The sequence below is a fragment of the Eumetopias jubatus genome, unplaced genomic scaffold, assembly GCF_037043125.1.
Source record: "Eumetopias jubatus isolate StellerSeaLion01/CBP00866 unplaced genomic scaffold, mEumJub1_p1.0 scaffold_7, whole genome shotgun sequence".
NCBI lineage: Eukaryota > Metazoa > Chordata > Mammalia > Carnivora > Otariidae > Eumetopias > Eumetopias jubatus.
This window is the reverse complement of record NW_028274813.1, coordinates 11,306,625-11,331,234: the sequence shown is the minus strand read 5'-3', so window position 1 is coordinate 11,331,234 and position 24,610 is coordinate 11,306,625. Positions and strand designations below refer to the sequence as shown.

The following is a 24,610-nucleotide window of genomic DNA, read 5'->3' as shown; positions in this document are numbered from 1 at the left end:
ACCCAACCCCTCTGTGCCCCCATTTCCCCTGACAGGAGACAGGGGTACTACAAGCCCACAGCGTGTGAGGGCTTGCAGCGCAGATCACATAAGAGAGCACGCAAGGAACCGGCACACCGCCTGGCTCGGGATAAAGGTCAGTGTGAGGTCTCACCCGGAGCCACACGGCCTGGGAATGGAGCCAGCATGAGAGAGGCCAGGTCTTGGGACATCATCGGAGCCCCTGAAGCCAGAACTCTGCCTGGAGATCCCACTTACAGAGCCCCATCATTACTGAGCCTGGTCGGCACCGAGGTTTCTGGAGGAACCAATACATCCCTGTGACTTGTAGGCATCAGCCATACAATCGACATTCTGCTCAGATCATTAAGGTCATCCTGACACTGTCAACAGGGATTGAGAGAGGGAGAGGACGAGATGATGCAACGCCAGGGTACCCTCCAGCAATGGGGACAGATTTGCAGGCACAGGTCTCACTCTCAGGGGAGTCCCCCATCTGCTGCTGGTACAGAGGCACCCACAGCACTGCCCACGTCCCATATGGCTGCCTCCAGGAAGGACAGGCCTATCCACACCCCTACCCTTCCCAGGGGAGCTTCCGGAATCCAAAGAGCTGGTCCTTCAGCACTCCCAGCAAGGCTGGAGGAAAGATGGGAAAGACCACAGGGGTGGCTGGCCCAGATGGCCCAGGAAAGAACAGACCCTGCCTCACCCTCGCACATGACTCCCTGGAGGCCAAAGGCGGGCTGAGGGAAGGGGAGCATGTGTGGGCTCTGGAGCTGAGGCCCGAGCCCAGCCAGCCACACGGCCGCGTGCACCAACCTGCCAGGCCGGCACTCTGAGCTGTAACGTAAATCCTCATCTGCAAAGACGCCTTGTAGCTCAAAGGTTCTGGAAAATTACTCCCTCAAGATGCTGAACCTCTGTACCTCACCAGAGGACCTTTACTCTGCTGTCCCCTGTAGGTAGACACGATGGGTCTGATTACAGGTGAGGGGAGTGAGGGACGGCCCCCTTTTCCTTCAAAGATGGTCTCTGGCCCGGAGAAGGGAGGGGAAGTCTGCACGCTGAGCACCTCCTGTGCACAGGCACGAGGCCGACCCTTAACAAGGAGGAAATCGAGGCCCAGAGGGGGGCCAAAACGCACCTGGGGCCGCCCAGCCAGTTAAGAGGCCAAACCAGGGTTCAAATCCCACCACCAACCAAAACACACATTGTCCCTGGACGTCACCCGGAAGCACAGCCAGCCTCCCCAGCTGGGCAGCTATCAACTGAGTCAGCACTAAGTCTCCAGACGCTGGGCAAGCAGGCCTTCCGAACGAAACTGAAAGGGAAAAGGAGAAAAGCCGATGACCCAGGGCTCTGAGGATGAGCCGCTCGAAAACAGCATCAACCGAAGGAAAGCCATCCTCCCATCTTCTGGATCGTTTGCCGAAAGCAACAACGAACACCTGGCTTCATGCAGACGGCTGTTCAAATCCTACCCTGGGAGCAACCAGCTAGGAACCCCAGGAAGGCTCCCAGGCCCCTCCTTTGAGCCTCTGTGTCGGTATATGGACTGAGAGCCTTAACAGAGCAGATGGTACTTCGGGGCTGAGCGGCTCCTCCATCACTGAAGATCTCGGGCAGAGGCCGGTGTGCGCCTCTGGAGGACCCAACAGCGCCTCCCAAAACCCAGGAGCAGCCGGGCGGAAGCACCCTCCTCCCCGCAGGGGCACATCCCGATTTACAGACGGGCCTCCACGAGGCCCAGCGGCTCCAGCCTGGACCTTCCTCCCCTGCGCAGTGAGGAACCAGGCACCCGAACCTCCCTCAGCACAGCCCCCAGCTTGGCTGCGCCCCAGCAGTCAAGGTGCGGGCCGAGGGGCCTGGGGGGCAAATTCCTCAGGAAGCACAACTCCTTCCCGCCCGGGGCCCCAATGCCCTGCCCACACCTGCTCACAGAGAGGCAGGAACAGGCCCTCTGAGGGAATGGTCAGACTTTCCTTTCTTTTCAAGGACCCCGCAACAAATCTTTAAAAAAAGATTGAAGAATAAAATAAAATCTTTTCAGAAAAAAATATTAAAGAAAATAAACTTTAGTGTCAGCGAGGCCAGGTTCAAATCCAAGCTGCCCCTCTATTAGCTCTCCAACGTGGGGCTACATCTTCTTTCTGGGCCTTCATTTGCCCATCTGTAAGACGGGTGAGGTACAGGGGCGCCTGGGTGGCTCAGTTGGTTAAATGTCTGCCTTCGGCTCAGGTCATGATCCCAGGGTCCTGGGATGGAGCCCCACATTGGGCTCTCTGCCCCGTGAGAAGCCTGCTTCTCCCTCTCCCTCTGCCTGCCTCCCCCCTACTCATGCTCTCTCTGTGTCAAACGAATAAATAAAATCTTAAAAAAAAAAAAAAAAAAAGATGGGTGAGGTGCAAAGGGGAAATTCCAACCAAAGGGAAACCAATGGGGGGGGGGGTGCCTGGCTGGCTCAGGTGGTAGAGCTAGAGCATTAAGACTCTTGATCTCGGGGTTGTGAGTTCAAGCCCCACGTTGGGCGTAGAGAGTACTTTAAAAAATAAATAAAATTTAAAAAATTTTTAAATAAAAAATAAGAGACCAGAGAGAAACCAACAGTCCCACAGCACTGAACATTCCTCACAAAAACGCCCAGGATCCTAAAGAAGGCAGGAGCCAGTCCTTTCAGGATGGGCACCTGGGACTCACACACACCACGTCCCACATGCCAACACGCTCATTCTCTCCTCTCCAAGGGTCCCTCACAGCCCTGGGAGAACAGAAGAGAACCCCACACAACCTACACTCCCTGTACCACCCTCCCCTCTTAGGGGCACAGCCCAGCAAACATTCCCTAGAAGGTCTGGGGCTGTCCCTGGGACCAGAGGGGACTCTGCAGGGCTCACGGTTCTATGGGTCCCTACAACCCAAGACTGGTCAGCAGGCAGCAAGCACTCAATAAATACAGGTCCGGTGGCTGCTTGAAGGAATGAAAGGGGTGCTTTTCAAAAAGAAGATGGCTGAGCCCACCCCAGACATTCCGGGGGAGGGAAGGCAGCCCAGGAACCGGCATGAGGAGCCCACGGTGGGGCCCAGATGTTTCCTCACCTCCACACCCCAGCCCTCCACTGCTGCATGGAAATAGGGTGGAAGGCAGAAATGAAAGCCAAACCCTCTGCACCCACCTACCCCCACCCCCGGGCCCTCTCCGGAAGCAGTGAGCAGGGAGGAAGGAGGCGTGTCCTCGTCACTGACATTGCAGGACCCCCACACCAGAAAAGGATCAGGAAGGGAGGCAGGGAGGCTACCTGTCGGCCCCAGGCTGGGGGCTCCCACCGGAGATATGTCAGAGGCCCAAGGCCCCAGGTTGGACAGGCAGGAGGGCCAGGGCAGTGGCCTCCTGGGGAGAAGGGGGAATGCCATCATTCCTGACGCACCTGCCATGCTCACTAGCCCCAGAGGTGGCTGTATTAGGCCCACCTGACAGAGGCGCGGAGGCTCGGGGAGGCTTGTCCAGCCACCTACAGCTGGTTGGGCAAGTCTTGCGCTCCAAGTTTACTGCCCTCCCCACTGCCCACCACCTCTCTGGGCCCAGTAACTGTCCACAGAGAATGCTCAGAAAAGAACACCCTGATTTGCTTCTGAAATGGTTATCAATGCCAACCATCCCCGGATGCTACGCTCAAGATGGAGGCGAAGGCCACCAGGCAGGGGAGACACAGCATGGTTTCAGGAGTCAACTAGCCGTCAGGGTGAATCCCAGCTCTGCCACTCGCAGCCGGGTGACCAGGCAGGTCGTGTCACCTCTCCCCAGGCCTCAGCGTTCCCATCTGGCACACGGAGACACACCACCCACCTGGGAGGGCCGATTTCCTGACCCATGGTAGGTTCTCGCTCCGCTCTGACGTGAGCCACCGATTTGGGGATGGGGGTGGGGGACCATCACCACAGCCTTCCAGAAGCATGGAGGGCCACATGGACGAGCCCCAAGTCCCGGCTTCACGGCTCAGGCTCCAAGACCTCTGATGCGAAGCCAACAGGTGTGCGGGGGAAACTACAAAGTGGAGCCCCGTGGGCTAGGCCACCGCCCCCACTCCCAGCCCTGGCTGATGACCCGTGTGACATCCCCAGGACTGTCTCCTGTGCAAAAGCGAGCTCCTGCCCAGCCTCAGGACCCACCTGTAAGCCACTGCAAGCCAGCAGCCAGAGGCAAGAAAAGAGAAGAGAGGATTGCCCAACCTGAGCTCCCAGGACAGACTGGCCTGGGAACCTTTACATCCGGATGCCCTCCTGGAGAGGCCCCGTCCCCCAGGGACCACTTCTCGCCTGTTAAACTCGGCATTAAACATGCCTGACAGTTCTGGGGTGAGGCCCTAGTAACACACTTTGGAAAAGGACAGTTTGCAAACACTGGCCTGGAGGAAGGTAAAGGTCTGTTAAAAAGAGCAAGCTAGGGTGGCTTCCCTCCCCCACCCCTAGCCCTCACCTTGAGGCCTCACCTGAGATTTGGGAAAGGGCAAAGGTCAGCTGGCCTAGGGCCTACCCACCAGGGCTGTAGGATTCCCACCCTCCCCCACCTGCAAGGCTCACAAGGGATCCTTCCAGAACACAAAGGCTAGACTGGGCCAGACCAGAAGGGAGCATGTAGCCTCCAGTCCCCGGCCCCCAGGGCCCCCAGAACATGGCTGCAGCCTCAGGTGGGAGACCCAGCCACCCACCTGGCCCCCCATCACACTGCCAGCGAACAAGGATACCAAAGACACTCTACTGCCTTCTTTGACCACCTGTCTGAAGTGGAAACCAGCCAGCCCCTCCCTAAACAGCTGCCCACGGTCCACAAGGAGCCCAGCGCTACAAAAGAGGCAGGCCAGGGCATGTGGCTTCTCCGCAGCAGACAACACCCACCCTGTAGCTCGTTCCGCTCCCAGAAGAAACGGCTCTCAGCCTCTTTGGTTTAAACGTGACCTCCGCAGAGAGGCCTCCTCTGACCACATGGTGCTAAAGTGGCTGCAGCCACCTCTGCCACGGCTCTCCCCCGTTCACAGGCTTCTTGGCACTAACTACACTGTGCGGCATTTAAGTGTGTCTGTGTGCTGACTGAACCCCAGCAAGCATGTGGGTGCCTGAGGACATGGACCAGCACGCAGCACCGGGCTGGCCGGGTGCCTGCCCCGGATATACTAAGTGGAAAAAAGAATGAAGGAATGAAGCCCAGGAGCCCCTCCCTGGCCTGGACTCGACTCCCCTCCATCTCCCCCCACCACAGGGTTTCCTTCCGGGCCCAGAACACTCCAGAGCCACCAGTGGCTTTTGGCTGAGCCACAGGGATGTGGAAAGGCTTCCAAAACCCACCAGTCAGTTCCTTCCTCCACTAAGAGAGACTCTTTTGGGCTCCTACTATGTGCACTGTCGGAGGCCCTGGTTTCAGCAGTGAACACAACTGCAGGTCTCCACCTCCCACCTCTATAAAACGGCTCTCAAAGACAATGAGCAATGAGCGCCAAGTCCAGAGAGAGAGAACACACCCACTAGGGGCTGAAGATTCTGAGAGGGAAATCACAGGCACCTCTCAGAAGCTGTCTTTGGGAGGGCCCTCCACCTGACTGTGTGTCCTGAGTCCCCCTCCAGGGGCACTGATGGCTTAGCAGCAGGCTCTGCCAGGGGGCTGACCCACAGGGTGGGATAGCTTCTGGCCACCCAGGGTGGGCCAGGGACTTCCTCATAGGAGCGATTCTCAAATCCCCACAGGCAGTGACAGATCCACCCTCTGAGCCCTAAAAGCAGGGGAGGGAGAGCGAAGAGTCCCGGGAAGCTGTCACAATCCTCAGCCTGGCCCCATGACGATCCTACAGAAACCAGCCCTTGAGGCCCAGTTGGGGAAGCGCGGGCCACAGGGCAACCGCTCTCAGAGGGAGGCTTGCAGCAGGCAAGACAAAGCAGCGGGCGAACGGGGAATGGCCTGGCTGCTCCAAGAGGCACACTGGTGGTACCTCTGGGGGAAGGGGGGGCACACTGGTCTTGGAGCAAGCGAGCCCCCCCCCATCTCGCCGTGTGACCTTGGAGAAGCCACCCCCTCCCCCCGCCAGGCCTGGGTCTCCCTATTGGGAGTCCATCCCACATTCTCCCCCAAGCAAGGCCCCACATGCCCAGGCCAGTTCCCTGAGGGCCGGTGGAGGGGCGGAGGCTGGGGGACGCCTAATGCATACAGGAAGGGGAAGGAGCAGGTGTGCAGCTCCTGAGTGATGATGAATCTTACTTTTTAAAAAGGAGGTACCAGGGGCGCCTGGGTGACTCAGTCGGTTAAGCATCAGCCTTCGGCTCAGGTCATGATCCCAGGGTTCTGGGATCGAGCCCCGCCTCGGGCTCCCTGCTCCGCGGGGAGCCTGCTTCTCCCTCTCCCTCTGCCTGCCGCTCTGCCTACTTGTGCGCTCTATCTCTGTTAAATAAAAATAAAAATCCTTAAAAAAAACAAAATAAAATAAAAAGGAGGTAACAGAACATTCCTTGAAAAAGCTAGCTTACCAGCTGAATTCACAATACGAGTGGGAACAGAAACCCTATTTATTTGCAGCTGTTCAGGAATTGCACTCTTGAGGCCCTTCACTTAAGCCTTTACCGAACGCCCCAAGCCTGCCAGCCCACACAGGAGACCTGGTCAGCGGAGGCAGGACGGCCTGATGGTTAGGAACGGAGGTGCCAGCCCAGTGCCCAGGAGAGCCCAGCTCTACACCGGTGCCTGCCTGATGCAGTCAGCCCCACAACGTGAATCAATCTCACCGTCCAAAGAGAAATGCAAATCTACAGTACCATCCCACCCATGCGTGTGGCCAAGGTCAAAACCCTCAGCCACGGGGCTGCACTGGGGAGGGTGCGGGTCACAGGCCCTCCCCTTTGCTGTCACTTCTGAGCAGCGCCATCTCTTTGCAAGCGGCTTCAGAACTCCCCAGAAAAAGTAAACCACCGTTGCCCTTTGACCCAGCACTCCCTCATCAAGCCATGACTCCCAGGCCACGGGGCAGGGCACTCGCTGACCCACTGTCTACAGCCAGAGGCAGAGGCCAACCAGCGGGGGAAGAAATGCGGTCTGTCCTGAGGAGAGCAGGACCACTCAGCCAGTAAAGAGACGAGGCAAGTGACAGGGGTCCGCCTCCCGACACGGCAGAGACGTGCTATTTCTCTAAGACGCAGGGTTCCGTGAAATGAGCCACGGCCAGAACATGCGTGTGCCCGTCTGCACAGCACACCCGCAGAGAGAGGCTGTGGGGGGCTGCGGTCCCTGAGGGACGGGAACTCGGGGGCAAGGGAATGGACCGGGGCGCCCGGGTGGCTCAGTCATTCAGCGTCTCCTTCGGCTCAGGTCATGGTCCCGGGGTCCTGGGATCGAGCCCCAATTGGGCTCCCTGCTCCGCGGGAAGCCTGCTTCTCCCTCTCCCGCTCCCCCTGCTTGTGTTCCCTCTCTCGCTGTGTCTCTCTCTGTCAAATAAATAAATAAAATCTTTAAAAAAAAAAAGGAAACGGACTTTTTAATGCGTACTTGCAGTCCTCTGCTATTTTTTTAACATCTGCGTGGAGCAAGCATTCACAAAGATAAAGGAAACAATAGAAGTTAATAATAATCAGAACACAATCACTCCTGAAGACTCAGCATTTTCGGGAAACCCAGCACAAACTCCTCTTGAATCTGCAAACTTTAAAAAAGAAACGGAAGGCCCATCGCGCGTTAACAGATGATTTTCTCAAGTGCTCATGTGTTAAATAGGCGAGGGCAGGACCCCTGCCTCCTCCCAGGGCCCGTATGAAAGAACAGGACCGTCCCTGACATCCCCACAAAGCCCACACCCGGCAGAGTGGCCGGGCAGCACCCATTGTGGAGCTCGGGGTCCCTCACAAACGGCCCAGACCAAGAACACCGGATCTACAAATGCCAAAGATCCTGGAGTGGGGAGGCACCTGTGGGCCGAGGCGCACTCACCCACTCAAGGCCCGCCAGCCACTGGAGCGCCAGCTGGGGCGAGCACCGTGGACAGAGGCGCAGGCACGCACACGCCCAGCGTCCTGACTCCTTTCGTGCACTCAACCCTGAGCTTCGCAACTGTGAACATCCTCACTTTGCCTAGAGGAAACTGAGGCACAGAGGACCCAGGGTCACATAGGTGGTCTGTTGTGGAGCCAGGCTGGGGACCAACAGACGGCACTGTGCAGATGGACAGCTTCTCCCGCTGGAAGTCCAGCTTTCTCCCTTGGAGGCAGGGAGAAGCGTTTCTTTGCAAGTCTGAGTTAGGGACAGTCTCGGGGACACTGGGGCAAAGGGGACACAGTCAGTCCCTCTCCCACCCCTACGCCCCAAAATGGGGCTCACCCAGACATTAAGACAGAGAGCAATACCAACCCACAGACCTGCATCACTTCATCCTGGAAAAGAGGCTCCTTCCTCTCCCTAAGAATCTCCCATAGGAATTCCCAGCCCAGAATGCTAAGCCATCCCAGCAGAAAGGGACCTTCGAGACGCCCCCTTTTAAAGGAAGGAATGTAGGATGAGGAGAGGGGAGGGCTGATGGCACCCAAGCCCACCCCGGCAGGCTTCCCAGGCCGGGTCACTGCGAACACCACACTCCCAGCTCCACGAGGGCAGGGCTCCGCCCTGCTGCCCCGGACCTGCTTGCCTCTCAGGCCAAGCCTCCAGAAGGTGTTCAGTAAACCTGAGACTCAGGATTCCGGGCCCAGTTCCATCTGAGGGAACTGGTGGGAAAGTCCACGACAAGATCGTAGTCTGAGATTGCTCCATAAACACTTTTCCTGCAGGCCTCGTCAGTCCTGCTGGCCTCCAAGGTTCTCTAGGACGAGAACCTCACGGATGTTCTTCTGCTTTTGGAGGCTCTAGGAAACCCCAGCCTAACCTGGGCAGAGAAGAGACTTAACAAGGAAGCCATGTCCTCCAGTGAAGAGGCCTCGGGACTGGGCCCGGGAAAGCTGACGGGCTGTGAGGGTCTCTTCCACGCCCCAAGCCTCAGTGTCCCCAGCCCTCTGTCCCTGGACTGCTGGGGACATGAAGTGAGACGAGGTGCCCAAAAGGACCGCATGACAAAGGCAGCTACCATAACAGTAAAGACGGACAGAGAGCCACCCACATCTCCCACCGAGATGCTTCAGGAAGCCCCGTGACTTTCCACCACCTCCCTCAGCACAGGTTCAGCCGCGGGACAGAAAAGGGTGAAAGGCCGAAGAAATGGAGAAGGAAGACGGAAAACACTAACAGAGGGAACAGAGGGGTGGGGGCCAGCCAGCATTTCCACACAAGACACTGTGGAGAACTTAAAAAATTAAAAATTTAAACCCCCCCCCAACATTTCCAGCCACCAGCTTGCTTTCTTTGCTTCCTCTGGGAAGTCCCTCCTGGGCATCTTGAAAAAGGCACAAGGAGAGGGTGTGAGGGAACTGCGAGGCTGCCCCAGTACTAGCAGAAGGGCAGGGAGGACGGTGGAGAAAAAGGGAACACAACCGGAGCCTCATCCACACCCCTGTCCCCCCTCACCGAGGAGACGACAGGATCAGACGGTACCACTAAACAAGCTGAGTCAGGGGCGCCTGGGTGGCTCAGCGGGTTAAGCGACTGCCTTCGGCTCAGGTCATGATCCCAGAGTCCCGGGATCGAGTCCCGCATAGGGCTCCCTGCTCAGCAGGGAGCCTGCTTCTCCCTCTGACCCTCCCCCCTCTCATGTGCTCTCTCTCTCTCATTCTCGCTCTCGCAAATAAATAAATCTTTAAAAAAATAAAAAATAAATAAACAAGCTGAGTCAGAGGCCCATCTATTAACTAGTCAGAGAAGGACGTCCTATCAAGATGCCCCAGGGGTGTGAAGGGTGGCACCTCATGCCTACCAGACATATATCCTGGCAGGCCCACGTGCCAAACCCCTACCACCGCCAAAAACGTGCAATGCCCTCTGACAGAACAAGGCATTACACACTTGCTAAGGGCACGGCTCAGCTGTGCAAGGAAATCGTGTCTCCAGGGGGCGCCTGGGTGGCTCAGCTGGTTGAGTGTCTGCCTTCGGCTTGGGTCATGATCCCAGGGTCCTGGGATCGAGCCCCACGTAGGGCTCCCTGCTAAGTGGAGAGCCTGCTTCTCCCTTTGCCCCTCCCCGCCACTCGTGCTCATGCTCGCTCTCTCTCTCTCTTGCTCATTTTTGCTCTATCTCAAAAAAGAAAAACTAAAAAAAAGAAAAATGTCCCCGGGACAACAGGGCAGCAGCTGGACCCCTGTGAAGGTAAGCGCATACCCAAGTAGAAAGGGCTTTCTGTGGGGTTCTCCGGGTCACCAGGTTGGGCCCGTTCTGTAAGTTCAACAAAAGTAACAGAAGTATGGAACCTGCCCCTCTCATGCCTGTCTCCCTATCCGCACAACAAAGGAGCTGGATGACATGATCCCCAACATCCCTTCCTGTTCTAAGATTTTTACAAGGCCTGACATTCAACTAAACAACTCATCTCGTCCATTCAGGCCATCCTTTCTAGCGCTGACACTGCCCTAAACATTCAGAGCAGAGCTTCATATCATTTTCAAACATTTCTGGACTTTCTCATCAGAGAAAGTCACGGGCAATTCATCATCCATCAAAACAGGAGCGTTGCATCCCCAGATTGTGAATGTCGAAAACAGGACAATGTCACCTCTTGGGCCACTAAAAATCACACCAGCATTCCTACCAAACACAAGAACAGCAAAGGGCCCTGGCCATCCTGTCAAGGGAGCTTTCTGCACCCAGTCTAGAAATGAGGCCACCAGGGGGCGCTGCCCTGAAAGTAATAAAAGAAGAAAAACTCTTTCTTGGTGTTTTCTTTTCCTTAAGCTTAAGCAACAAAATATCTAGAGCTTCTCTAATGAAAACACAAGTGGGGCTTCCTGAGGTTCTAGAATGGCCCAGATGCTTTCTGTCTTCTCTTTGAGGCCAATGTTCTGGCCAGAAGTAGGTATCCAGACCGAGGGCAACAACCTTTTCCGAGAAATTAACCCTCCATGCCTGATTTCCCCCAGAATGGTTGATTTCAGGGCTTGCCCTGAACGCCCCTCCCGCCCCTCTTAAAGGCAAGGGGAGTCCATGTGGAGGGAGAGGCAATCTGCAAATCCGGCAGCAGGACCCAGCCCCGAGTCTGAGCTGGAACTGTTTTGCAAGAGGCTCCTAATTAACGAGCAAAACATACCAGCCAGATGACAAGCCTCATGCTTTAGCTGCAGACACAGGATGACACAAATACAGACAGACCTCAGTAGAGAAGGGTGCAAGGTGTTAAGTGGGATTTCCCAGGACTCAGATGACTGCAGGAGGACTTGAGGACCTCACACCAGCATGGGGCTTCAAAGATATGTCAAAGGGGCTTCTCCACATGTCTCCTGTATCTAGAGCACTTTTTCCATCAGTGTGTGTGTGTGTGTGTGTGTGTGTGTGCAGAGCACTTTTTTCCATCAGTGTGTGTGTGTGTGTGTGTGTGTGTGTGTGTGTGTGTGTGTGTGTGTGTATATCTTGCAGTGCCACGTTCAAGCATCCTTTTTTAAGGTTCTGAAGTCCTCGGACCCATTTTCAAAGTTCTAGCCTGTGAGTTCCTCCTGATTTCCCGATCTCCTTCTGAATTCCCGGGCTGCTTGGCATGCCCTACCGACCATGAAGAAAAAGCTTGCTTTCTCCTGAGGAAGCCAGCCTGAGAAATGGCAGCCAAACTCCATCCCCAGGCCAAAGGATGCAGAAGGCTGTTTGATAGAAGGTTTGCCCCTCTGGCTGCAGAGACAAGACGCCTGGAGGGTCCACCCAGGGCAGAGGAGCAACAGGCCCTCGGGATAGGCACAAGGGGCACGGGGGTGCCACAGGCTGGCAGGTGACCAGCTCAGACCCACCACTTGCTCCGCACTAGGAGATAAGGAAACCCAACTGTTCGATTCTGCAACATGTCTGGGGACCCAACAGCGACAAAAGTGCAAGTAGAACACATTTTCAAGAATCCAATCTACCAAGCGGAGACACTGCAAAACAAAAGGATTCCACCTAGACTTTGCAAAAGGCTTGGGGAGCCAGATTCTCTTAGGCTTTCCGTAAGAACAGGATTCACCTAACAGCTTCCCAGAGGTAAAGGCACAGTCCTAGAGCAAGGTGAGGTATACCTGACCCAAGACTGGATACTTCCGTAATAGACTAGGAATGTGATCTTATTAAAACACCGTGAATCTCCACCATTGAGCACCAGCATGGAGGGGGGGAGGTACTGGGGGGGGGGGCGTCAGGCAGAGGAAAGCCATTCTACACCACATATATTTATCCCACCTCCTCTGCACCAGCCACTCCCTAGCTGTGGGACCCCAGGCGGGGGGAGGGGGGACCCCACGTCTCTGCAGATCGCTCCCCCTTCTCAGACACGTGGCCCAGAATCACCACCCGGGTCAATTCTCAAGGCTGGTGCGAGGCTCTAATGAGACAGCAAATCACCACATACATGCCAAGTATTGCTACTCGCCGCACACAGGTTTAACCCGGTGACATGCAATGACAGCTTCAAGGGCTGCACACGCGGGGCACACAGTAGGTGGTCCGCAAACACACAAACAGCGGTGCCCTTCTCCACGAAGGGAACGAAGGAAGAAAAACATTCCAGTCCAAAAGTAACCTCCAGCCACAGGCAGACAGCGTGGACTCCCCGACTTCCCAGGTCCCTCTGCCACCTTTAGCAGCGCCCCCAACGCGCTCTGGGCAGCTGGGGGCTTCCCCACCGGGGGTCACAGTACACCTGAGAGCCCCGGTCCGTGCCACACCGCCCATCCCGGCCGCCGCTCCCCTCGAGCACAGCCGGCGGCCACCACAACCACCTGGCCGCTCGAGCTCAAGGTCCCCGCGCACCGCTCCTTCCCGAACGCTCCAGCCTCCCAAAGCAGCCTCTGGGGTTGCACCGGGCTCGGGCCGGGGCGCGGGGGGGGGGATCCCCGGGCGCCGGGGCCCCGTCCCTCCTTACCTGCACAGCTCGGCGAAGGCCTGGAAATTCAGCTTTTTGATTTTCTTCTCGCTCAGCCAGTAGCCAACTCTCTTCCCTTTCAGAAAGGTCTGCATCTTCCTCCTCGGGCGGGGAGCTCGGGTCCGGAGGAAATCGCCCACAGGCCGAGTGTGGCGGCCCGGCGCGCGCCGCGAGCGTGCGGGCACCTCCTCCGGCGGCGGGGACGCGGAACGGGGCTCGGGGCGCGCAGTCCTGCCGGGAGGGGCGGGCCGGGGCGGGCGCCCGGGCGGAGGGAGCGGCGCTCAGCGCGGCGTGCCACTGGCTGCCGCCGCCGCCCACGCCCCCGCCGCCCGCGGGGCTCGCCGGCGCGCCAGATCGCCAGCGCCGGGCCGGGGCCGCAGCGGGCCTGGGAGCCCAGGGGCCGCGCCGCACGCCCCCCGGCGGCCGCGGCGGCGCAGGCCCGGCCCCCCACCCCCACCCCCCGCGCCCCTTAAGGCTCCTCCTCCCCCCCCTCCCGCCCGCGCCCGCGGGCCCAGACTCCGAGCCCCGGGCGGCGCCGTCGGCCGCCGTGAGCCGGGCGCGTGCCCTTACCGGCGCGCTCGGACCCCGGCGGGGCGCACGCGGCCGCCCGCGCCCCCCCAACCTGCCCCGACCCGCCTTCCTCACCCGCCGCCGCCGCCGCCGTCTCCTCGTTCTCGTCCCCGCGCGCAGCGCGCGCACCCGCCGAACCCGCCGCCGCCGCCGCCGCCGCTGCTGCGCTGACCCGGCCGGCCGGCCCGCTGGACCCCGCCGGGGCGGAGGAAGCGCCGCAGCGCCGGCCGCCAGGGGGCAGCGTCGCTCGCCGCCTCTTAAAGGCGCCGCGCCCTCCCGGCCTGGCTGTTTTGCGGCTTGTTTGCGTCGGGGCTCGGGCGGGTGAGCTTCGGGACGGAGGGCGCGGGACTGGGTGTAGGGCGGCCATTGCCAAGGGGTTGTTGCTCTTTAGAGAGGCAAAAGGAGTCATGCTGTGGGCGTTTTCTGCTTGTCCTCTGGGAGTTTCTTAAATCAAAAGCATCTCTGTACCCCCAGCAGTGTTCAGCGCCCCCCCCCACCCTGGGTAATTCACTGGAACTGCAGCGAGGGGCGGATACGGACATTCAATGAGATCATCTGTCTTCCCTTGAGGAGACAGACCCCTGCCCAGGATGGGGTGGGGGGATGCTCCCTGGGGTGGTGACCTGAACACCCAGGGTCTTCTCAGACTTAGGATGTTGACTCCTCTCGGTCCCCTTCAACTGAGTGGGGACGGGGCGGGAACTAGAAGCATCTAAAATGAGGGTGGAACACTCCCAGGAGACCCATTGCTTTCGGAGTGCAAGCCGGCGGTAGCTTCAGTGCCTTTGATTCACTAAACCCTGCCCTGCCCTGCCCTGCCCTGCCCTGCCCTGTGGGGCAGTTGGGGAGCGTCCAGCCTTCAAAGAGCTCCGGGTTTGGGAGGAGAAGACATCTCTCCTCAGGCTCAGGCAGGAAAAAATGAATGAGGGGGCGGGGCTCAAAAGTTTCAGGGGAGACATTTAAGCTGGCCTTGGAAAATAAGGAAGATTTTGGTAGGCCTAAGAAGGGAGAATAGCTAGAACCGAGGTAGGGAGAAAGAACCAAGTTGTTAGGAATGGCGGACTCTCCTTGACCAAACTTGGGCTCATGCTTTAAGGCCCAGACCTAGGGGCCTGCCTTCTTCCCCTAATTACAACCCCGCCCCCCGCTTCCAGCTGGTCTTCCAAGTTGCAACTAGGAGAGGCTTGTCCACATTGGGACTTCGGGAGTGATCACACGTGACCACTACCTGCACCGCCCACCTTGCCTGCGCACTTGCTGTGTGACCTTGCAGTCCCCTGAGCCTCTCTGGGCCTCCAGGGCTCCATCTTACGTCAAGAGATAAAACCTGCTTCATGAGAGCACTTGAAACTGCAACAGTGCAGTGGCTGTGAGTCTAAAATGTGTGATTTTGTGGGGCGTGGGGAGACAGAGACATGCTGAAAGACCTGGCCTGGGGGTCCTGGTTCAGCTCCCCTTGGTTCGGGCAAGGGGCCCAAGCTCCCCACCATAGCCCTCTGAGTTTCAAGGTGGGGAAAGACATGCTTGCCTTTAAAGACTGCAGTGAGGATGAGAACAGGGCGATGGGCTGGTCCTCGGCAGGCCTTCAGAAATGGTGCTTCGTACCGACTCATCCAAGGACTCAACTTGAGGCCCAGTTAAGAGCCCGTAGGTACATAATGGCTTCTTACAAACTCTAGCTCTGTGATTTGCCCCAAAAGTTAAGAGCCACTAATTAGCCCATCTTGCTTTCTTATTCATGAAGAAGTGGGCCCAGAGAGGGAAGGGGATTTGCCCGAGGTCACTGAGCAAGTAAGTGGGAAAGCTGGGCCCAGCAATGCAGGGCCAAGGGGACGCCCCCCTCACCTCAGCTCACCGTCCTTCTGGAGGTAGGAGGGTGAGGGCGACAGGTTCTGAGAAGTGGATCACTGCCAGAGGGATCGCCGGGTCCTCCCTGTGCGCTGGCGGGACCAGAGGGCCACCCACATTTCTCTGGACCCCCGGGCAGGCACTGGCCTCAATCCTCTCCATTAAGAATGGGAACTTCGGGCGCCTGGGTGGCTCCGTCGGTTGGACGACTGCCTTCGGCGCAGGTCATGATCCTGGAGTCCCGGGATCGAGTCCCGCATCGGGCTCCCTGCTCGGCGGGGAGTCTGCTTCTCCCTCTGACTCTCTTCCCTCTCGTGCTCTCTCTCTCTCTCTCATTCTCTCTCTCTCTCAAATAAATGAATAAAATCTTTAAAAAAAAAATCTTTAAGAATGGAAACTTCTATGGTTTTTATCTGTTTTAAGTTCTTGGTCATCCCATGGAAGGGTGGGGCTCTAGGGCTAGAACCATCCTGCAGAGCGGTCGCACTTGGACCAAAGGAGTGAACTATTTCGCCTATCCCCTTCCAGCCCAATTGATCAGTCTTTGGCTGTGAACTGACCCCAGGGAGGGGCATGACCTTGGGGCAAATATTTCTCAATTTACTACTTCCTTCACCTCTTTGAGAAACCACAAAGCCTATCAACCCTTCCCTCCTTGTCTGTCTCCTGTACTCCCAGCTAGTCCGTTCTCCACTCTTCAGCCAGAACAGGATTCAGAAAGCAAATCCACCGTACTTGAAATAAAGCCAAAAGTCCTTGATAAGACTACTGCCTCCCAGCCTCATCTCCCACCAAGTGCCCCTCACCCTGCCCCCAACCATCCTAGCCTCTGTGATGTCTGTTGTCCCTAGGGCCCTTACATTCAGTCCATTTTTCTGGTATGTTCTTCCCTCTTTTTGCTTATTAACTCATCCACCAGCTCCCAGCCCAGGGGTCCCTTGCTGGCATCTCAACCATCTAATTCCCTACACCTTCAATGACCAGGATGCTAATCACACTTGGACTCTTACTTGACTAACGTTTGTCCACCACTAACCGTGAGCCCCTCGAGGGCAGGAACTGTGTTTTTGTCTTCTCACCACTGTATGCATCTGATAACACAAGAGTATATCCTACTGGCTGAGAGTCTGGGTTTTGTTTGGATTCAGATGAAGCCAAATTGCTTCTAACAGTGCCTTGCACAGAAGTGTTCACAAAAGTGATCAATAGGGGAGCCTGGGTGGCTCAGTCAGTTAAGCGGCTGACCAGCTCCAGTCATGATCCCAGGGTCCTGGGATTGAACCCCACGTGGGGCTCCCTGCTCAGCGTCTGCTTCTCCCTCTGCCTCTCCCCCTGTTCATGTGCACAGTCTTTCTCTCGCAAATAAATAAATAAATAAATAAGTGATAGGATAAATTAGTGAGGTTAGTCCCCCCAGGCGGTCCCCGACCTCTCTTGAGGTAAGAGGCAAAAGTGGGAAAACTCCAGAACCGGAACCTAGAGACACCTACATTCTCCCTGGGAGGCAGATGGACCATTAAGGGATTAAATGGTCTATTGTGTGTCCATGGCCTGGGGCCATCTGGGAGAGGATTATTCCAAAGCTCAAAGAGGAGCTGCAGTAGAGGGAGGGCCTTGGGGAGGAAGGGAACTGCCAAGAGGTATAAGTCGGCCACCTGGGAAACCCCCCTCATCCCAGTCCTTTCTCCGGGGGGAGACGCAGGCTTTGGGAGGTGAGACAGTGAAGTGATTTGAGACTTCAGCTCTAGGATACGGCTGATGCATTGAGCAATCTTCTTAACCTCTCTGAGCCTGGTGTACCTCATCTGAGAACCGTAAGATGGTATCTATTAGGGGCGCCTGGGTGGCTCAGTCGTGAAGCGTCTGCCTTCGGCTCAGGTCATGATCCCAGGGTCCTGGGATCGAGCCCCGCATCAGGTTCCCTGCTCCGCGGGAAGCCTGCTTCTCCCTCTCCCACTCCCCCTGCTTGTATTCCCTCTCTCGCTGTGTCTCTCTCCGTCAAATAAATAAATAAAGTCTGTTAAAAAAAATAGTTTAAAAGATGGTATCTATTAGTAGGAGACTGGTTAAGAAAGGCCTGGTTATACCCATTCTGTACCCGTTTGGCACAAGTAATTAAATACGCTAGTTCAAGATGCAGCCAGCCTGGTGTGATCATTTATTATCTGTGACTGTGGGCAAATTAATAAATCTGAGCCTCAGTTTTATAATCTATTAAAATGGGAAACCAGGGCCCCTGGGTGGCTCAGTTGGTTAAGCGACTGCCTTCGGCTCAGGTCATGATCCTGGAGTCCCGGGATCGAGTCCCGCATCGGGCTCCCTGCTCGGCAGGGAGTCTGCTTCTCCCTCTGACCCTCTTCCCTCTCGTGCTTTCTATCTCTCATTCTCTCTCTCTCTAACAAATAAATAAAATCTTTAAAAAAAAAAATTGGGAAACCAAAGATAAATAATTTTAAAATAAAATAAAGGGTGCCTGGGTGGCTCAGTTGGTTAAGCGTTGACTGTGGGTTCAGGTCAGGATCTCAGTGTTGTGAGATCAAGCCCCCTATCTGGCTCGGTGCTCAGCGGGGAGTCTGCTTGAGATTCTCTCCCTTTGCCCCTCCCCCCATACATGCATGCTCGCGCGCGGGCGCGCGCCCTCTCTCTCTCTCTCTCATAAATAAAACCTTTAAAAATAAATGAGAGTGACGAGTTCAACCCCCACCTTGGGTGTGGAACCTACTTAATTAAAATCATCATCATCATGAAATAGAGTAATAGCAGTTCATTCATTCATTCACTAAATATTTATTAAGCACCTACTGTGTGTCAGGCGCTATTCTAGACACTAGGGATACCAGAGTGATAAAAACTGCAAAATCTCTATCCTCACGGAGCTTATATTCTCCTGAGGTGGACAAAGAATATGCAAAATAAGTAAATAAATTGTGTAGTATATTGCACAAGTGATGCATGCTACGGACAAACAATAAGTCATGCTCAGGGAGACAGGAAATGGTGGATTGTGATCTTAATTGAGTGGCCATCCCACTGGAAGGCAATACTTGAGCAAAAACGTGACAAAGGTGAGCAGCCAAGTGGTGCAGATAAGGGGTAAGGGCTCTCAGGTAGAGGAACAGCAAATGCCCTAACATAGGCTCGGGCCTGGGTGTTGACAAGGGACAGTCGGGAGGCCAGTTTGGCTGGAGGAAAATGAACAAAGGACGGGGTAAGAGGAAAACCCAGAGAGAGACCAGCCAAATCACTCAGGGCTCCCGGGCCACACCATGTGGGCCGACTACTCCAAACAAGACACGATTCCCTGAAGGAGCACAGGACCTTGTCTGGTTCCCCCGGGACGCTGCTGTGTGAGGCAGTAAGGATGGCGGGGAGAGAGACCAGTTAAGATTCATTTGCAGGGCGCCTGGGTGGCTCAATCGTTAAGCGTCTGCCTTCAGCTCAGGTCATGATCCCAGGGTCCTAGGATGGAGTCCCACATTGGGCTCCCTGCTGAGCGAGGAGCCTGCTTCTCCCTCTCTGTCTGCTGCTCCCCGCTTCTTGTGCTCGCTCTCTGTCAAATAAATAAATAAAATCTTTAAAAAAAAAAAAAGATTCATTTGCAATACTCTAGACAGGGAAGGATGGTGGCTCAGACCCGGGCGGTAGCAGTGGAGGTGGTAAGGAGTGGTCACTTTCCAGATATCGCTTGAAGGAAGAGTCAGTGGGATTTGCTGGGAAGTGGGATATGGAGCTGAGCGCAAGAGAGAAATCAAGGGGGCGCCTGGGTGGCTCAGTTGGTTAAGCGACTGCCTTCGGCTCAGGTCATGATCCTGGAGTCCCGGGATCGAGTCCCGCATCGGGCTCCCTGCTCAGCAGGGAGTCTGCTTCTCCCTCTGACCCTCTTCCTTCTCGTGCTTTCTATCTCTCATTCTCTCTCTCAAATAAATAAATAAAATCTTTAAAACAAAATTTAAAAAAAAAAAAAAGAGAGAAATCAAGGATGTCTGCGGTTTCTGGCCTGGGCACCCGGAAAAAAAATGGAGCTGCCAACAATTGAAATGGGGAAGACAGCAAGAGGCGAGGGATTGGGGATTACGTCAGGAGTCCTGTTTTGAACAGTTTAGGTTTGAGACATCTGTCTGACATCTGAGGGACGTCAAATAGGCCAACTGATAAGGTTCAGGGGCATGACTCAAGCTAGAGATATAAAATCAGGAGTTGTCAGCACAGAGTTGGTACTGAAAACCATGAGCCTGGGTGAGGGCAGCAAGGGTGTGAGTGTAGGTAGAGAAAAGTTCAAGGATGGGCCTCAGGGGTATGACAGTGTTCAGGACTCTCCTGATTCCTGGGAGCCACATGAGAGATGTGCTCAAGGAGGAAAGAGCATCAGCAGGTGGCACAATGGAAAGACCTGACAGTGGGAGATCACTGGTGGCCTTCATACAACTTAAGTATGGAAGAGTCTCTCAGATATGTTAAATCAAAAACAAAACGAAACAAGCATAATTCAGTATAGATAGTAGGCCACCACCGAGTACAACAGTAGGGGACCACACATTCATATGTATGTTTGTGTGGAGAGAGAATGTCTTGTTTCTGAAGGTGCACAAGAAACCATTAACAGTGGTTGCCTTTGGGGAGAGGAACTGGGAGAACAAGGTCCCAGCCGTGAGAGAGGTCTCGTATTACATTGCATATTTGTTTGGCAATCAAGGTATTTTTCATCAAACATGTATTACTTTTCCAATTAAAAAATAGTTACAGTCGTTAAGCGTCTGCCTTCGGCTCAGGTCATGATCCCAGGGTCCTGGGATCGAGCCCCGCACTGGGTTCCCGGCTCAGCAGGGAGCCTGCTTCTCCCTCTCCCACTCCCCCTGCTTGTGTTCCCTCTCTCGCTGTCTCTCTCTCTCTTTCTCTCTCTCGCTGTCAGGTAAATAAATAAATAAAATCTTTTAAAAATAAATAAATAAATAATAGTTACAAAAAGGAAAGTCACATGACTATGATGAAATGTGAAAATATATAAAGAGGGGCGCCTGGGTGGCTCAGTTGGTTAAGCGACTGCCTTCGGCTCAGGTCATGATCTTGGAGTCCTGGGATCGAGTCCCGCATCGGGCTCCCTGCTTGGCAGGGAGTCTGCTTCTCCCTCTGACCCTCTTCCCTCTTGTGCTCTCTATCTCTCATCTCTCTCTATCAAATAAATAAATAAAATCTTTAAAAAGAAAATATATAAAGGGCTGGCACATGGCAGATTTCCAGTAAAGGTCCATTCCCTGTTGAAAATAAATGTCCTCCTGTGGGTTGGCTTGACCTTCACCAAGCTGAAAATGAATCAGAATTATATTCCAGTATGCATTTTTTTTAGTGAATTTTTTTCTTAAGATTTTATTTATTTATTAGAGAGAGAGAGAGAGCACGAGAGCAGGAACACAAGCAGGGGGAGTGGGAGAGGGAGAAGCAGGCTTCCCGCGGAGCCGGGAGCCCAGTGCGGGGCTCGATCCCAGGATTCTGGGATCATGACCTGAGCCGAAGGCAGATGCTTAACGACTGAGCCACCCAGGCGCCCAGTATGCATCTTTTTTAAAATAACATTTTCTAATAGAACCATGTTAGCATTAGCATACTTTAAAACATATAAAATATGGGGTGCCTGGGTGGCTCAGTCGGTTAAGTGACTTGACCTCAGCTCAGGTCTTGATCTCAGGGTCGTGAGTTCAAGCCCCGCAGTGGGCTCCATGCTGGGTGGGAAGACTACTTTTAAAAAAATTAGAAAATAAATTAAAAATAAATAAATAAAATTTTATATTTTATATTTTATTTTTTTTAATTTTTTATTGTTATGTTAATCACCATATATTACATAATTTGTTTTGGTGTAGTGTTCCATGATTCATTGTTTGTTCATAACACCCAGTGCTCCATGCAGAACGTGCCCTCCTCAATACCCATCACCAGGCTAACCCATCCCCCACCCACATTTTATTTTTTTTAATTTTATTCATTTATTTGAGAGAGAGAGAGAGCACATGAGATGGGGGAGGGTCAGAGGGAGAAGCAGACTCCCTGCTGAGCAGGGAGCCCGATGTGGGACTCGATCCTGGGACTCCAGGATCATGACCTGAGCCGAAGGCAGTCGCTCAACCAACTGAGCCACTCAGGCGCCCCTAAAATTTTACATTTTAAAAAATAAACATGAAAAACAATTCCTTACCATCATGTAAAACTGGATCCATATTTAAATGCCCCTAATTGCCTCTCAAAGTTTCCTTTACAACTGGTTTGTCCAAACCAGGATCCAAACTGAGACCTCACATTGCCTTTGGTTGTGATGTCTCCTGATCTATTCTGACCTTGACCGGTTCACCTTGTGAGAGAGACTAGGTTGATTGTCCCGTGGGAAGGGCTAACCTTCTGGATTTGTCTGCATCTTCCCTCATGGTGTCCTATTCTCTGTGAGATGTATACATACTGTTGTGTGTATCAAGAATTTCCCCCGGGGCGCCTGGGTGGCTCAGTCAGTTAAGTGTCTGCCTTTGGCTCAGGTCATGAACCCAGGGTCCTGGGATCGAGTCCCACATCGGGCTCCCTGCTCAGTGGGGAGCCTGCTTCTCCCTGTCCCTCTACCTGCAGCTCCCGGGCTTATGTGCTCTCTCTCTCTCTCTCTCTCTGTCAAATAAATAAAAATCTTAAAAAAAAAAAAGAATTTCCCCCTTTATTGTCTTATTTCATTGGGTGAATATGCCACAATTTTGTTGTCCATTCCCTTGCTGACACATTTTTTTTTTAGAGAGAGTGTGTGCGGGCACACCCACGAGGTGGCGGTGACAGGGCAGAGTGAGAGGGTGAGAGAGAATCTCAAGCAGACTCCACACTGAGCGCGGAGCCCGACACGGGGCTCCATCTCACGACCCTGAGATCAGGACCTGAGTCGAAATCAAGAGTCTTACCCTTAACCGACTGCACCATCCAGGAGCCCCAGTGACACACTTCCTCTGATTTGAACACCAACTGATAATTTTGCCTGAATCCATGATTTCCTCAGAGGTTGCAAAGCAGATCAAACTCTTCAGTCAGCTTGTCATCCCCCAGAAAAGTGGGGTAGGAGAGACGGAAAGTGGCATTGCAGGTCTAGTGGGAGGGAGCCGATGCAAGTCAAGAGGCGGTCGTTGAGAAGAGACGCAGCTGCTGAGCCCCTGAGCGTGGTCTGCAGAGAGCTCCTCGGTACTTTACATGCAGGACTTCTGCAGCCCTCCTGCAAGGAAGGGAGTGTGGGTTTCCCCTTACAGCGAAGGAGGACCTTGAGGGCGAAATGCCCCGCTGAAGTCACACAGTGATGGCGGAGGGGGGCCTGAACCCCACGCTGGGTTTTTCCTGCCCTTCTCTGTTACTGTGGCAAGTGGCAAAAGAAGGGTGGAGGGCAGGAAACTTCTTTTCAAGACCTTCAAAGGAAAGAAGGAAGGAAATGCAGAAACAAGGCTGTGTAATCCCGTTTCGAAACGCAGCTAGCTGCGACCATGCGCCCTTTATCCAGGCACATACACCGAGGCCCCGGGAGAAAAGCTAAGCAAAGCTCTGCAGGCCAAGCAAAGCCGAGCTCCAAGGATGGCCAGGCCAGAGCCTCCTTGGCCCATGTTAGCTTTCGGCACACACCATTAGATTCAGACCCAAAGCCAAAGTGGTAAAAAAAAAAAAAAAAAAAAAAAAGCAGTGACCCCAGGCCTAAGCGTGGGGATTTATCTCCATGAAAGCCCCCTAATACGATATCTGTTCTCCTTCCAAGGCCTGGGAAATGTCCCTCTGCAAACCATCAGTCCCGTCCACACCAGGCATTCAGTGACATTCCTTTAGTCCTCTGTGGCACTTAGAAAACATAGCTATTGACTAACTATATTAAGAAATGCCATCCACAGCCCACCCTTGGCAGCCCTGTGAGACCCAGTGACGTCCACTCTCTGGGGTCATGGGGAAAGAGGCCCCTGGTGGCCTCTCAAGTCCTAAATTGCTTTTCCTGGCACAGTCCCACGCTCTGGGCTCTGCCAGACAGGGAACTGCAGAGGGACCTTGCTTTACCAGAAACCTAAATTAAAAAAGAGAAAAAGGAAAAAAAGAGAGAGAGAGAAAGAAAGAAAAACACAGGGTCACAGCCCATGTACCTCAACGGTTGGTGCTTTACCAGCACCCCATTCATCTGCGTTGAAAATAGGATTCCTTCTCCAGCACTATTTCTCAAACACCATTTTCAAGCACATGTCAGTTGCAGAAAAGGAAGCATTACCCACATATGACACAAGAGCCTCATGCTTCTTCAGCTTGAATGAGCACAAGAATCCCCTGGAATCTTCTTGAAGATCCAGTGGTCCTTGAAGATCCAGTGGGCCTGGGGGTGGGGGCTGGAACCCTGCCTTTCTAGCAAGCGCTCGGCTGCTGCTGCAGCTGATCCATGGGTAACCTTGACCAGCGAGATACTAGCAACTGCAATAGAACACGAATTCCGTGGTTCCCTGGCTACACATTGGAATCACTGAGGAGCTTCCGAGAACACATACCCCTGTCTGCACCCCACCCCAGACCAGTGGATCAGAATTCTTCCGTGACAGGAGAGTTGGACTCAAAAAATAAATGAGAGCAGGCGCCTGGGTAGCTCAGTTGGTTAAGCGACTGCTTTCGGCTTAGGTCATGATCCTGGAGTCCCAGGATCAAGTCCCGAATCGGGCTCCCTGCTCGGCAGGGAGTCTGCTTCTCCCTCTGACCCTCTTCCCTCTTGTGCTCTCTATCTCTCACTCTCTCTCTCTCAAATAAATAAATACAATCTTTAAAAAAAAAAAATAAATGAGAGCGGGCGCCTGGGTGGTTCAGTTGGTTAAGTGACTGCTTTCGGCTCAGGTCATGATCCTGGAGTCCCGGAATCGAGTCCCACGTCGGGCTCCCTGCTCAGCAGGGAGTCTGCTTCTCCCTCTCCCGCTCCCCCCTCTTGTGCTCTCTCTCTCTCTCAAATAAATAAATAAAATCTTTAAAAAAATGATAAAATTAAATTAAATAAATGAGAGCAGCCTCTTGCACATACCAGTGATGATAATGTGCAATGAAACAAAGACTACAATTCTCAAGATCGTCTGCTCCTGAGATCAACATAAAGAAATACAAGAAACGAAACACCTCACAGATACTTGGACGTATGTGGGGATTGAGAACTATTGCACTCTACCAGCACATGGGGAGAAATGAGT

The 24,610-nt window shown here is 54.3% G+C and overlaps 1 protein-coding gene across 1 annotated transcript in view; it reads right to left on the bottom strand.

The window, feature by feature from the left end:
- ITPK1 (inositol-tetrakisphosphate 1-kinase) overlaps window positions 1–13,692 on the bottom strand; it is a 169,011-nt gene extending 155,319 nt beyond the window's left edge. The window contains exons 1-2 of the mRNA XM_028098559.2: window positions 13,632–13,692; window positions 12,987–13,217 (exon numbers count right to left, since the gene is read on the bottom strand). Of these exons, the coding sequence (XP_027954360.1) occupies window positions 12,987–13,081 (95 nt within the window). The 5' untranslated portion in view covers window positions 13,082–13,217; window positions 13,632–13,692. The remainder of the gene's footprint in view (window positions 1–12,986; window positions 13,218–13,631) is intronic.
- Between the last annotated feature and the right edge of the window lie 10,918 nt (window positions 13,693–24,610).